Source organism: Haliaeetus albicilla, chromosome 5, assembly GCF_947461875.1.
Source record: "Haliaeetus albicilla chromosome 5, bHalAlb1.1, whole genome shotgun sequence".
Lineage (NCBI taxonomy): Eukaryota > Metazoa > Chordata > Aves > Accipitriformes > Accipitridae > Haliaeetus > Haliaeetus albicilla.
Window position 1 is genome coordinate 18,907,612 of NC_091487.1, and position 12,302 is coordinate 18,919,913.

Below are 12,302 nucleotides of genomic sequence, written 5' to 3' on the forward strand. Positions count from 1 at the left end.
GCAAACAAGGCTGTCATGATCTAATTATGATGAGCATGTTACTCCTTGGTTTGGATTTATACCCATTGTAAACATTTATATCTTTTGTTCCCCTCTTTAAATATAAAATCTATGGTTGTATTTGGGTTGAATTAGTTGGGAAGGAAGATCATCTGAACACAAAATTCTGCATGATTCTTTAAACAAAAAGTGGTGTCATTAATGTGGCATGTGCATATTTTCTCACAGCAGGACACCTCCAGTAACAAAGATGACTTGCTCAGCGATTATTTTAGGAAAGCAAATGAGCCTTCAACTACTGGGAACCTGCTGGTTCAGCCATCCAGAAAGGAGGCTGCTAAGATGCCCACTAGTCTTGTTGCTGCAACTGTAAAGATGACCACCACCAATGAAGAAGGAAGAACAGCTAAGCCTGGAAATTACATGAAGCCAAACCTCAGACAAGTGGAACCTGAGCCTCTGGCAAACTCCCAGGGGTCCCTTAAGCTTCCTCACACACCACAGCACCAGCCTGCCAGCGGGATGCGGCAGATGGCACAGCCTCAGCAGCCTGGAACAGTGAGCAGGAGGAGTACATCGCTGAGCAGGGCATTTAGCTTAGCCTCTGCAGACCTCCTCAGAGCCACCGGCCCAGAGACATACAGGCAGGAGAGCCCTCAGAAGTCAGCAGCAGACCTGCATGGGGGCAAGGACGCTGTCAGTCAAACCACTAGGGCTTCTGTGCCAACCAGCTCCCAGGCAACCTTAAGAGAGAGGCCACAGTCTGCAAAGGTGGCAGGTTCCTTGCAAGGTGTCGATTCCCGCTGTCGGCAGCTTGACACAAGGCGCCTTTCCCTGGCCCCACCACAGGATGAGAGGCCACTTTCCTTCCATCAGTTCTCTGCCTCACCCACTGCATCCACCAGCAATCTGAACACGCAGCAACAGGAGTGTGTGAACCCTGGGCAACACTACTCACCCACATCACACACTCTCTCTAAAGTCAAACCCAAGCCAGCCCCTCGTACTGGGGAGGTGGCCACAGTGGCCCCTGCCAGAGCTGTTTCCAGCAGGACTGAGGGAAATACTTCCCTAGGACAAGGCCAGGGAGATGCCCTACTTACCAAGTGCCAGGGTAAGCTGCCAGAAGGCAGTGCTGGGGCTATGGAGGAGCCTGTGAGAGGAAGCAGCTCCAACAGTACTCCTGGGTCTCCGGACCCCCAGGGGGATCAGCAGACAGTTTGGTATGAGTATGGGTGTGTGTAACCCACGGATGCAGTAGTACGTGTGTTTGGCATTGCTGATGTCCTGGTAGCATTTGGCTAGACACTGTGCCAAGTCTTAAAAGTCATCACCTGCATGCTGCTCTGACTGTTCTCCGGGCACTGTTTTCTAGTTGGACAAAGTATGATTAAGAGAAGCAAGGAGCAAAACCCCAGCCCTTCTTTTGACACTGTTGTGCCTGAAACAAAGTGGAAGCCTGACCTAATCTCACAGCAGGCTTGGCACCTGATTCTCACAGGTGCTGAGCATTCCCCACACCAGGAGAAGCTTAGCAGGGTCCTCTGTCATCGCTGCACTGTGCACCCCTTCTACCTGCATTAAAGAAGAGTTTCACAGGTCACGTGTGTGTGCTGAACCCAGCCCCACCATTGATAAGTAACTTAACCATAGTGAAAAGTTCATGTAAAAGCCAAACTTCTCCCGGAAAAACAGAACCAGACACTTGGCTTTAAGTAGCTTGAAGAGAAAGCTGAAGAGCCAAAGTGTGTGGCTTCAGCCATGGATCTGTTAAAATCAATTTTTCTCTCCACAGCCACATTTTATAGAGGTAAACTTGTGTAGACTGTGTAGACTTCAAGGGTTCTTAACCTTCCCCGCTGGGACTGTGTGAGCACAGAGAGGTCAGTGTAATTACTCCACTGCCTTCACTATAGCTGCAGCTCAGTGGAACCTTGACTCTGCAAGCCAAGTGGTGCTGCCTTTTGAAACTTGTTTTATACAAACACTGGAACTAATGCAGCCTTTCAGGGTAGATGCCATTTCAATTGCAAAGGTGGCATCTCATGTACAAAAGTGTCTTGTAAGTATGTATATAAGAAGCTCAAGTATTGTATAGGAATGCTGTGTAAATTGTATTATTGCATCCTCGTGTGCGTGACAGCCCACATCCTAAGCTATATGTGGGATTTTGTCTCTTAGAAATCCTTGGTTATGTCTCCAAGAACTTTGCTCAGTATAGAAAGCAAAATAATTTTGTATACATGTGAGAGAAATATACTTTTAAAAATCTATTTATGTGCAAAGAAGTTCCTTGTATGTTTCTGTCCAGAGTGTCATGAGCTGCTTATGTATATATGATCAAATGCTTATCTTTAATTCTATTTCATGTTTGTAAAGCTGTTTTTCTTGCAATAGACTAAATCCTTAAAAAAAAAACTTGTTTTGCTGGTTCTGATTTAACCTAGTAAAAGCTAAAACTGATTCAGTTGAGGATGTTTTTGTTATCTAGTATGTAGTAATCCCATTTTGGAAACTACAAAATTGTTTATAATAAAGATTAAAATAAAATAAATGGATGTTGTACTTGTTTTTTTTCCTTGGGGAAAAAAAACCCCATGATTTATGGTGCTGGATGGAGATCTGTCTGCAATAGCTTTGTGTAAGCCTCAGTATTGATTTGCATCTCTGTGTGACAGAGCTGCATTTGGTTTTATATATTGCCACAGAAGGCATATCAGAAATCTTTCCATTTGATTGTAACCTTCTTACTGAAGACTTTAGTAGGATTAATCATGCAAATTAAGTGACTTCCAGGTCACTGTAGAATCAGACTGTTAGATTTTTTTATGCTTCTCTGACCACTTCAGACAATGCCAAGCATGCTGTCAATTTTGACCAAGCGTGCAAGTTGTACAATCTGTTTCATGCTTAACTCTCAGGCTGTCTTACAAAAGTGAGAAATTATTCATCTTTGAACATGAAGAGAATTGTCAAAGAAATTTTCTGCCTTCTCTGCTATTTTAATTGCAAACCATAGTTTTGCAACAATTTTAAAATTATGTGTTATACAACAATCTTGGAACATAATGATTGTTTTTGATAAACTGAAATTCTTCTTCCAGAAATTCCCTCTGAACGTTGATTCTTGGCCAGATCACTAAAGGTGAAAGACAGGTGTTTCTTCCTTGTTTCAGCTCCTTTTTGGAGGCATGTGCTCAATTGCCCTGCTGGCTGGACTGCTGAGGAATTGATCTGTGAGTTGTCAGTTACTGTAGATCTGCTTTTGCTAGAAATACCTGCCCAGTCACTTACACCTTAGTTGTCATTTTCTGAGTTATTTACAATTATTTACTTTCTCAGTTCTAGTGAGTTTAAATAAAAATGTACTTAACATAGTACCTTTCAAGTATCAGATAATTTTAAATACAGACATTGTAGCGTGGAACAACTGTTGAAGCACACAATGCTGTGGCACTTGGGCCTTCCTGAGAACATAAAGGGAAGTTTTGGTATAGGTGCCTGTCCTGCCACAGCAGGTGCAGTCATTTTGCAGCCTGCTCAATTAATGAATTGTTTTCAAGTCTTCTTTGGTAGACACAATGGCTCCCAGGTTGTCGTGCTCCTGCCGTGTGCTGCACCAGCAGGTAGGAAACGGGGTGGGTGGGAGAACAAGGCCTGCCCACAGCTAAGGTGCTACTACTCTTTGCCTTTCTGGGGTGCCCAGAGCAGCCATTGGTAGGATAAATGGGTGTTTTGGTATGTCAAAGCTAACCTGGGAGAGAAGTCAATTGTGTTGTGAGAGAGAGAGTAATCGGCAAATCCTCCTGCCTTTGTGCTCTGTGGAGCTGGGCAGGTAGAGGTCCTGTGAGGCGCCGGCTTGCGCGAGATGGCAGGAGCTGCCGGGAGAGGTTTTTCTGTGAGTGAAAAGTGAAGGGGGCAGAGCTGCCAGGCCTTTCAGACTTCTTGATTCCTTCCAAGAAGAAAAGAGGAACTGTGATGAAAGAGCAACTGTTTTGATTTGCACAACTTCGAAGGCTGCTGAGACCCGCCGTGCGTGGGCAGGCGGCCGGGCCCGGCCATTGGGAGTGCCGGCAGCAAGCTGGCGAGCCGGTGGCTGCAGCCGTACACTGGTAAGTGTTGAGCACCAGGGAGAAGGGACATCTCTCTGTAGGAGCCCTAGGCTTCAGCACGCTGGCTTTTCCCAGCTCTGCATGGCAAAGGGCTGTAGGATGCTGATATTTACTGACAGGGTGGGAAGCGTGTGCTCTCTGAAGATTGCTAATTATGTGTGCTAAATAGTGCTGTGAATGGTTCTGGACGTAACGCTTCAAGCAGCATCCAATAATGGAGTGTCTCAGTTTGTATACGTGGCTCATTAAATCTCTAGGTCAAGTTTTCTATTAAGGAACAGATTTTTGTAAGGGGATCCTATCCCAAGGAGGCGGCCAAGTTGCCGGTAGGTTTCTGAGAATGCCAAGGGGCTGTGCCTTTGGCAACACCCGCTCCCTCCAGCATGCTCACACTCTGAAGTACGTGAAGCTGTTTGACACAAGGAAACAGATTTTGCTTAAAATTGCACGCACTGCAGGACAATGATATTTGCTTGAAGTAAAAGAAATGGCTGCTGTGGAAATTGCTTCTAGGGAGTTGCATGCTCTGCCGCAACAAGAGTATCTCCTTACCAAGAAATCTGAAGCCCAGATTCTTTACAGAGACACTGAGTCATGGAAACCTTTTTCCTATTAGATATTCTTCAACCGTTCCTCAAACTTGGGAGCTGATTGTGAAGTGAACAGACCTTTTCTGATTTCAGTTGAGTTCAGAACATAAAATCTCCAGAAGAAGAATAATTGAGAAATAGAATTTACTTTTTTCTGTAACAAGGTAAGTTTCAAGTGTAAGTGCATTGTAAAAATGGCTAGTACTTAGCTTAGAAAAATGATGCAATCAAGGAACACCATGTGGTTGGAAATTATTTCTCATCATCCAGATGTTTGGGGCATATAAGATGTTCAGCCACAGGTAAATGACTTTAAGACAGAACATAGAAGAAATGCTACGGAAATCATTAGTTCATGTGAAATGACTACAACCTGGATGTTAAATTGTTAAATGGATGTAAAGAGATCAACACAATTTTTTTTTTTTTTTTTTGTTTTTTTTTTGTTAAACATCTACCTAGCTGTGCTGAGAGCATTGGAATTGTGGTTTTGCATTTTTAGATGAAAGGGAGGGGGGGAAAAATCAGTTGTGCTAAGCTTCACCAAAAAATTTTATCCTAACAATTGTTTCTCTGCCCATCAGAGTCATGGAATATCAGATCCTGGCAGCACTGGAGATGTTCAAGGCAAGGTGGAAAACTTGAGAATGTTTTTACAAGTGGCAAGTACCAGGCAGAGTTAACCTGACCTAACAGCGCAGAGTGAAATAGTTCAGTTACTAAAAATAACAAATGAAGTTATAGTTATGAAGGGTTGCTAGACTGGAGAAATAGACTGGGCTGTGAAGGTGTATCTTGAAAGCTGGTACTACAGGCTGCCATAAGAACTAAGAATGGCATCAGCTGGAAAGTGGTGAAAAAAATTACGATTTAAGAGAGTACCTACAGGAGTTTAAGGTGACTGGGAGAAGCTATGGCAAGTTTTGCAAAACTAAATGGTGTTTTTCCAGTCACAAGGATTTCTTCAAAAGTATGAAGAGAACAGTAGACAACAGAGAGCTGCTGTTTAAAAGCTCCTCAAATGGGAAAGTCCTTTAAAAGGCTAACTTGGGTCCTAAAGACAGTGAAATCTGAGTTGAAGTGTGACACAAAGTTGAGGTTAGTTCAGATTTGGCGGATTGTGAAGAATCCCATTAAAGAGTAACATGGATGAGTGGGCACCCCAATGCCAGACTACCTGTGCTTACCCCTGCTGAAGCCACAGAAGGGACAGTTTATTGCATGATGGGGGCTAGTGGTGGGGGAGCGAAATTGTTTTTTACTGACAACAGGACAAGGAAAATGTGGTTATTCCACAGAAACTAGAAGCCTAAAATGTGTCCAAAACAAAACACAGAATGGCATGGAAACTAATGTCAGCACTCTATCATTCCCAGATGCTGTTCTAATCAGCTCTAGTTGAAATACTTGCACGTTTTTAACCAAAGATTATCATAACTGAGGATTATGTAGCTCTGATGGTGAGGCTATGCCAAAGTACATGATGTGTGTGTTGCATACCAGAATGAGGAAGAGCAATAGATCTAAGCGTTGGCATTAACCTGTGAAAAGCATGTATTGCACAAAGGGAAAACTCTTCAGTGTCACCCTATGGTGTGATCTGAAAGTTATGCTGAAGGAGAGAGTGCTTAGGAAGGGAAAAATGAAGCTATTGGTGAGACTCATTGTACCAGGCTCTTATGGAATCAAATAGATTAATATAGTGGTTTAATGCTTTTGATTTATGGTATGAGATAGTTTATGGGAGAGCTAAATGGCCTCTGCTTTAAGAAAACATCATCAGGTAAAATGTAAGAGGGTCCCCCTCCTCTCCAACATCCCTCTCCAACATCAGGTGCTGGCTGCCTTTGGTTTCAGGATGGAGGTGGGCTATACCACACTAGGAACAGTGGGCAGCTTCTTCATGTGCAAATCCCTGAAATCTGCAAGTTAAAGATCACCTCACTTGCTTTTTCAGTAGTTGACATGCTCTGGAGGTGAGAGACACATTAATGGCAAGTAAAGCATAGTTTGTGTTTGGGAACATACTGCTAAGGAAGAACATGAGAGTTTGAGAAGGATATTCCAGCTGGAGAAAGCACAACTCCCCAGTGGTCTGCTGAGACATCTCTAGAGACTTGCATGGGAGGGGAGATTTCTGCAAGAAGTAAGAGGGAAACTTATGTCTGTGAAGGACCAAAGTGAGTTTTTTGTAGTGCTTCTAGTCTGATTGTTTTACCATTTGGCAGGGTATTTCGAAGGTTATGGGATGTGGAAGTCTGTGTTCCCTTGCTGCTTTAAATATCTCTGACCAAAATTACCCCATTCTTCTTAAACCCTTGGAAAATGCTTCTCTGCACCTATGCAAGAAGATTTTTTTTTTCTAGTTATCTAAAACTTGGAATTTGCATGTGTGTGCACTGTGGGCCCATAAAATACCTAATCCATGGATGTGTGTGTTTCAGAGGCGCTGGTTACCTGGTAATATTCGGCTGCAGCATCTCAACCTTCTACAGAGATGGAAAACTCCCAATGAGTTTGAGAGTGCTCCTGTAGGACCCTTTTGGCTATTTGTGAGTGAAAGTAGAAGAAGCGCTGAGAATCGGGGAAATGTCTATGAAAGGAAAATCTTGGGAACTTTTATTAGAACTGCAATCCTCTAAACAAGGATTGCTTGTTCATAGCAGTGCAAAAGCCTGCCAGAGTTCAAGGAGCATCTGGACAACACTCTTAGTCATATGGTTTAGTGTTAGGTAGTCCTGCGAGGAGCAAGGAGTTGGGCTTGATTATTCTTATGGTTCACTTCCAACCCAAGATATTCTATGATTCTGTGAAAAAGCAAATGGAGAAAGCAGGCAGGCACAAGCTGTGTGGGATAGACCCTGTATTGATTTAGTTGGGATTTAACTAAAATTAAGCTAAGGTTGGTAACCGTCAATTTCCTCAGTCTCTTGAGCTTGCTCACAGCTTTTTTAGTCCTTAAGTAAATGAAACAAAGGGGTAGAATGCTTTAAAGACCTGTGTTAACACCATTGTGTAAGCAGGACTGTACAGCTTGTGTACTCTATTTCCATTAGATCTCCCAGCTATCTGGTAAAGTTGTTCCTCCTGCATGTAGACTAGTTTTAGATCAGTTAGGGCACAAAAGGTTTACATCAGCATCCGATGAGGGCACCAGTATGTACATTCCAGAATACAGCTTTGGTACCTTCCTTAACACGAGGATATCTCTGCTGTTGCTACTTTCTCTTATGTTTCCACATAGTAGTATCTTGCTCCTGTATAGCTGAGGCTTAAAGGAGGTGGGTAATGTATGTTTGATGGGGAACAATATATTTTTAATGTTTTAGTATGGCCCTAAACTCACTTCTTCCAAGAACAACTGCATGGTGTGTTAGCAGAAAACTCTTTGCATGAAATTTGCAAACAAAGGAGCCTTCTTGCTAGATTCTGTCCTACAGCTCAGAAAGTGCAACTAGCTACCACAGTCTGGCCAAGCCCACTTTATCTTCAGCAGCTTTCCTTTCTTCATGACTTCTCTCCAGCACTAGTGACCCTTCTGTTCCTCAGGCCAGAGTGTTATCTTTAACTGTTTCCTACCCTGGAGTTCACTTTTTGTACCCTATTTACCTCCAGATCTAGTTCCAGTTTTCACTACTCTTTCCATGCCTGCTTCCATTGCTAAAGGTTTTAGTCATCTATCAGCCAGCTGTCACATTTTTGCCATTTTTTCTTGCTATTGTCATGTCTTTGTACCTCTCTACCATTGCCAGACTCTATGTTAGGCGGTCACATTCTCAAATCTTGAGGTCAGTTTGTAGTCCTGATCTCAGCATCTGTTCTCAGTGCTTTCTGATGCTCCTTAGCTCTTCATCCACTGTTGTCTCAAACATTCCCCACACTCCTTTGCCTCATCCTTGCTCATCCTGCTTGAACATTTTGCCCAAATACACCAGTGCCCTCAGTTCAAGGGGCCTTTCCTCCCTCACATCCCTCCATAGTGACAATAGGCATAGTGACACAGTGACATAGGCACTCTCACTGTGTCTCTTCCCTGTATCTGCCTTTAGCTCATTTGTATTGCTCCAGTTTGCTCCGTGTTTGTGACAAGTGATGGCCAAGCCTTGAAATACACCATGTGCTGCAAACCACTGCGGGTAGTTGTGGTGCAGAAGATGCACGTTTGCATGAAGTCTAGAGCCAGTCTTGTTTTCAAATTTCAAAATCTACTTATTGAGATGTCTTTCAAACATTTATTCATCACAGTAAATACAGAATTCTACTATCTGTAGCAGGATTTTAATGCAAGATCTCACAACAGTTTCTACGCTTGTTTGTTACATGTTTTAGGACCAGGAGATATCTTTGATGGTTAAAGATCTGTGAGGATTTGTTATCCCTTAAAAATACTAATAGGATGATAGATATGTTAAAGAAGGTCCGTATCACTTTTTGCATATTGAGGCAATAGTGTTTCTGTTTAGCCCTAAGTATTTTTAACAATAAGAGTTTCCACATCATTTTCATTGTTTTAGAATTTCCTTCCTTGCTTATTTTGGCTTCTTTAATTGAAAAAAACTTGAGTTCCTGAAGACCAGTCATACTACACACATGCAGCTCCCATGAACACAGATCCTTTTCCTTGTTTATTTAACCAGCCATATCAATGGTAGCAGAGTCCCATTTGGCAGATCCTGAATTCCCTTCAGTCTCCCACCCTGTCCTATACAAACACGTGCTTGTTTTCTTCTTATGTAATCAGGCAAATGAATAAAAACTGATACTAACAAGACTTTATTGGATCAAATTTCACCCATATAAAGTTTTGTAACTAAAATCAAAAGAAGTGTTCCCTTCATGTGTTAAACTCTTAACAGGCTGTATCTGTTTAACAGACAGTGTCTATTGGGAAAAGGAGAGTATACTTACAAGCGAATCTAAAACTGGAAGTGAGAAGAAAAGCAAAAAGTGAACTAACTCAGTCTATTGTTTTTAGCACGATGTCTTTGTAGCAATGTTTTATGGGAAATGCCAGTATCTGGAGAACTATGTACATTTGTACTTTGACTGACCGTCTACTGCAGTTACTGAAGACCAGGGGCTTTTTTGCCCTTGAAGCATTGATTCAAGGACATTTAGACCCCGTCTTCCCCACTGCATTGGGGCACTGGCGTATGGACCACCTTATGACGATGGTTCTTCTCAAACTAAAATTCCCAGATCCATGTTAATAGGGGGAAGAACAGCAGCCAGGAGTTCAAGTCCACATGGCTATCCATTTTGAAGAACTTCAGTTACCTGAGACCAACCTTCTTTTCCATATCTGAATGGAAGTTCACGCATGCATTCATAGTTGGTCCAGCTGGTTACTCCCAACACATCCACAATCATCCATGGGTCCTTCACACAACCAGCAGTTGCAAGGCCACACATCAAAGCCAGTGTCTCTTTAGTGGCATAATAGCTGGGGAAAGGATGAATTCAGTCTGTTGTTCTGCAGATAGCAAGAACAGAGATATTCTAGCCTGGACTCTGGAGTAGCTGTGATGACTACAAATGGTTTCACTACCCCTGCCTGCTAGATTTTGATTTTTAGAATTTGAAAAATTTGTATTTATTCTGATAGACTTTGCATCGAAATTCGTGCATTCTCAACTTTGTGTCTGTGTCTTTGTTTCTGTAAATAGAAACCGGTAGAGCTCCTGGACGGCTGTGTAATACTCATATCTCCTCACTCTTCACTCTGTAAGACTGAGGCCTTTCTCCCCTTATAGGCAAAGGGGAGAACCAGCTACCTGCAGCTGTACCACAGGGGCTCACTCTAGGACAAGCTAACTGACCCTCTACAGGTCCTTAATCCTCTGCAGACATCTGCTAATCCGCATGTAGACACCATACAGTATTAGTAGTATCCCAAGTTCAGCCACATGAAGCCCATTTCTGGTGTGCAAAATGAAGCGTCTGTGTTGGATGTTTGCAGTCTAGGTGTGAAAGATGGCTAAATTACACTTTCAGTGTAAATGAAACATGTTCCCAGCCTCAGGAAGAAACTGGAGAGGTATATACTCTGGCAAAAAAAACCCTTTGGGGATGGCTTGCTGTCCACACCCACTTTACTGAGTCTCTGCTGTCCTTCCAAGTTCCTACCTCTGCTGAGGTGGGAAGAAGTCGGAAATTATGAGCACTTCTGAATTTACATTTTGAGGGAGCTTGGGAAACACCAGCATGGTGAGGACAGAGACAGAATTTCCTGCTGGTTATGAGGTGTGGACATGTTCCTGTGACGAGCTAAGATGGTCTCAGACTTTGTCACCATGCTGAGCTTTAATTTGTGGCAGAAGATCCCCAGTTTTTCTGAGTTCTCAATCTTTTTTCCACCTACCAGAAAGTAGCTGCTGAAGGTGCCAGCTGAGAGCCAGTTTGGTAACCTCTGAGCGAGGAGAGAGATTATACCTGCTGAAGGTACATGCTCTCACAAGGAATATCCCTGGAAAGGGATAAGGTAAGTTGAATTATGAAAGCATCAGTACCCCAAGCTAAATTACCTGGCCTCAGATTGCATTTCTAGCCCTGCAGAGCCTGGCTGATACCCGGCCAGAGTTGTGCTAGCCAATGTGAGGTAGAGCTGAGGCACTAACCCACCAAGTCAGCTGAAAGGCACTGCTCACTGGCAGTGGAGGCTGCAAAAGGAGTCCCCTGCATGTCCTGACTCTGTCTCTTCCTCTGTGGGGCATGATGGTGAATGGGATAAAAGTCTGGTCAACAGACATTACTAACAGAAATGAAAGTCTTTAAAATAGTTAAGGATTAGGTACATCTTCAGAGTAACTGTTTGAAGGATGGAAGCTCCCAAATAGCCAGCATCACATGTGAGAGACCTCAGGAGGATAATCAAGGTGCTGCTTGTGGGTGACCCCAGCCACAGGCCTCACATATTGTCATGATATCGGCAGCACTTCTTCAAGCCAGTGCTTTCTATCGGTGCCAGCTTTGTCAAAGCCCTGTCATGCTGCTGGCAGAGCACTGATGCACATGGTGCTCTGCTTAGTGAGCACTTTGGCTCTTCTTTCTTTCGTTTCTTTAGGATATGAGCTTGGTGCTTGTCTGTTGGCTTGGAAGACAGAGCTGAGCTCTGGGTCCTCTGCTGAGTCTGGAGGGATGGGAACCCTGCAGGCTCTGAAGGGAAGCTGGGAAATCCCATGAAGTCAGACACTGAGAGGGAAGAGAGCAGGCCTAACCTGACAACTGCCTGCACAGTGGCAAGGACAGAGACCTGAAGTTTCTTCTGGAGGTAAAACGGTGGCCTGGGTGATTGAGCTTATTTGTGAGATGTGTGTTAGACAATGGCATTTTCCACTGGGAAGTCTTGAAGCCAAGCTCACCACTTGGGACATATTCTGGGCACAAATTCTAGGACATTGGTCCATGCATCTTCCCAAAGCACCTGGAGTGCAGATCTGAGGACTGTGCATGTGCCCAGCAGAGTGAAAACTGAGACCTGTGGAAAAGGTTAAAAATAATATATGATGCAGTGCAGACTGCGACAAGAACAAAACCAAGAGAAAATAGGAGGAGAACAGATAGATAAAGCAAGATGCCTAGGCTGCAGTGAAATCTGCAG

At 43.5% G+C, this 12,302-nt stretch overlaps 1 protein-coding gene across 7 annotated transcripts in view; it reads left to right on the forward strand.

The window, feature by feature from the left end:
- Positions 1-2,558, forward strand: part of CCDC88C (coiled-coil domain containing 88C) — a 100,978-nt gene extending 98,420 nt beyond the window's left edge. For 3 of the 7 annotated variants that reach the window (XM_069783619.1, XM_069783621.1, XM_069783623.1), the window contains one exon: positions 229-2,558. In XM_069783619.1, coding sequence (XP_069639720.1) covers positions 229-1,245 — 1,017 coding nt within the window. In that variant the 3' untranslated portion in view covers positions 1,246-2,558. The remainder of the gene's footprint in view (positions 1-228) is intronic. The other 4 variants (XM_069783620.1, XM_069783622.1, XM_069783624.1 and 1 more) reach the window with 3 other exon arrangements.
- The last annotated feature ends 9,744 nt before the right edge of the window (positions 2,559-12,302 follow it).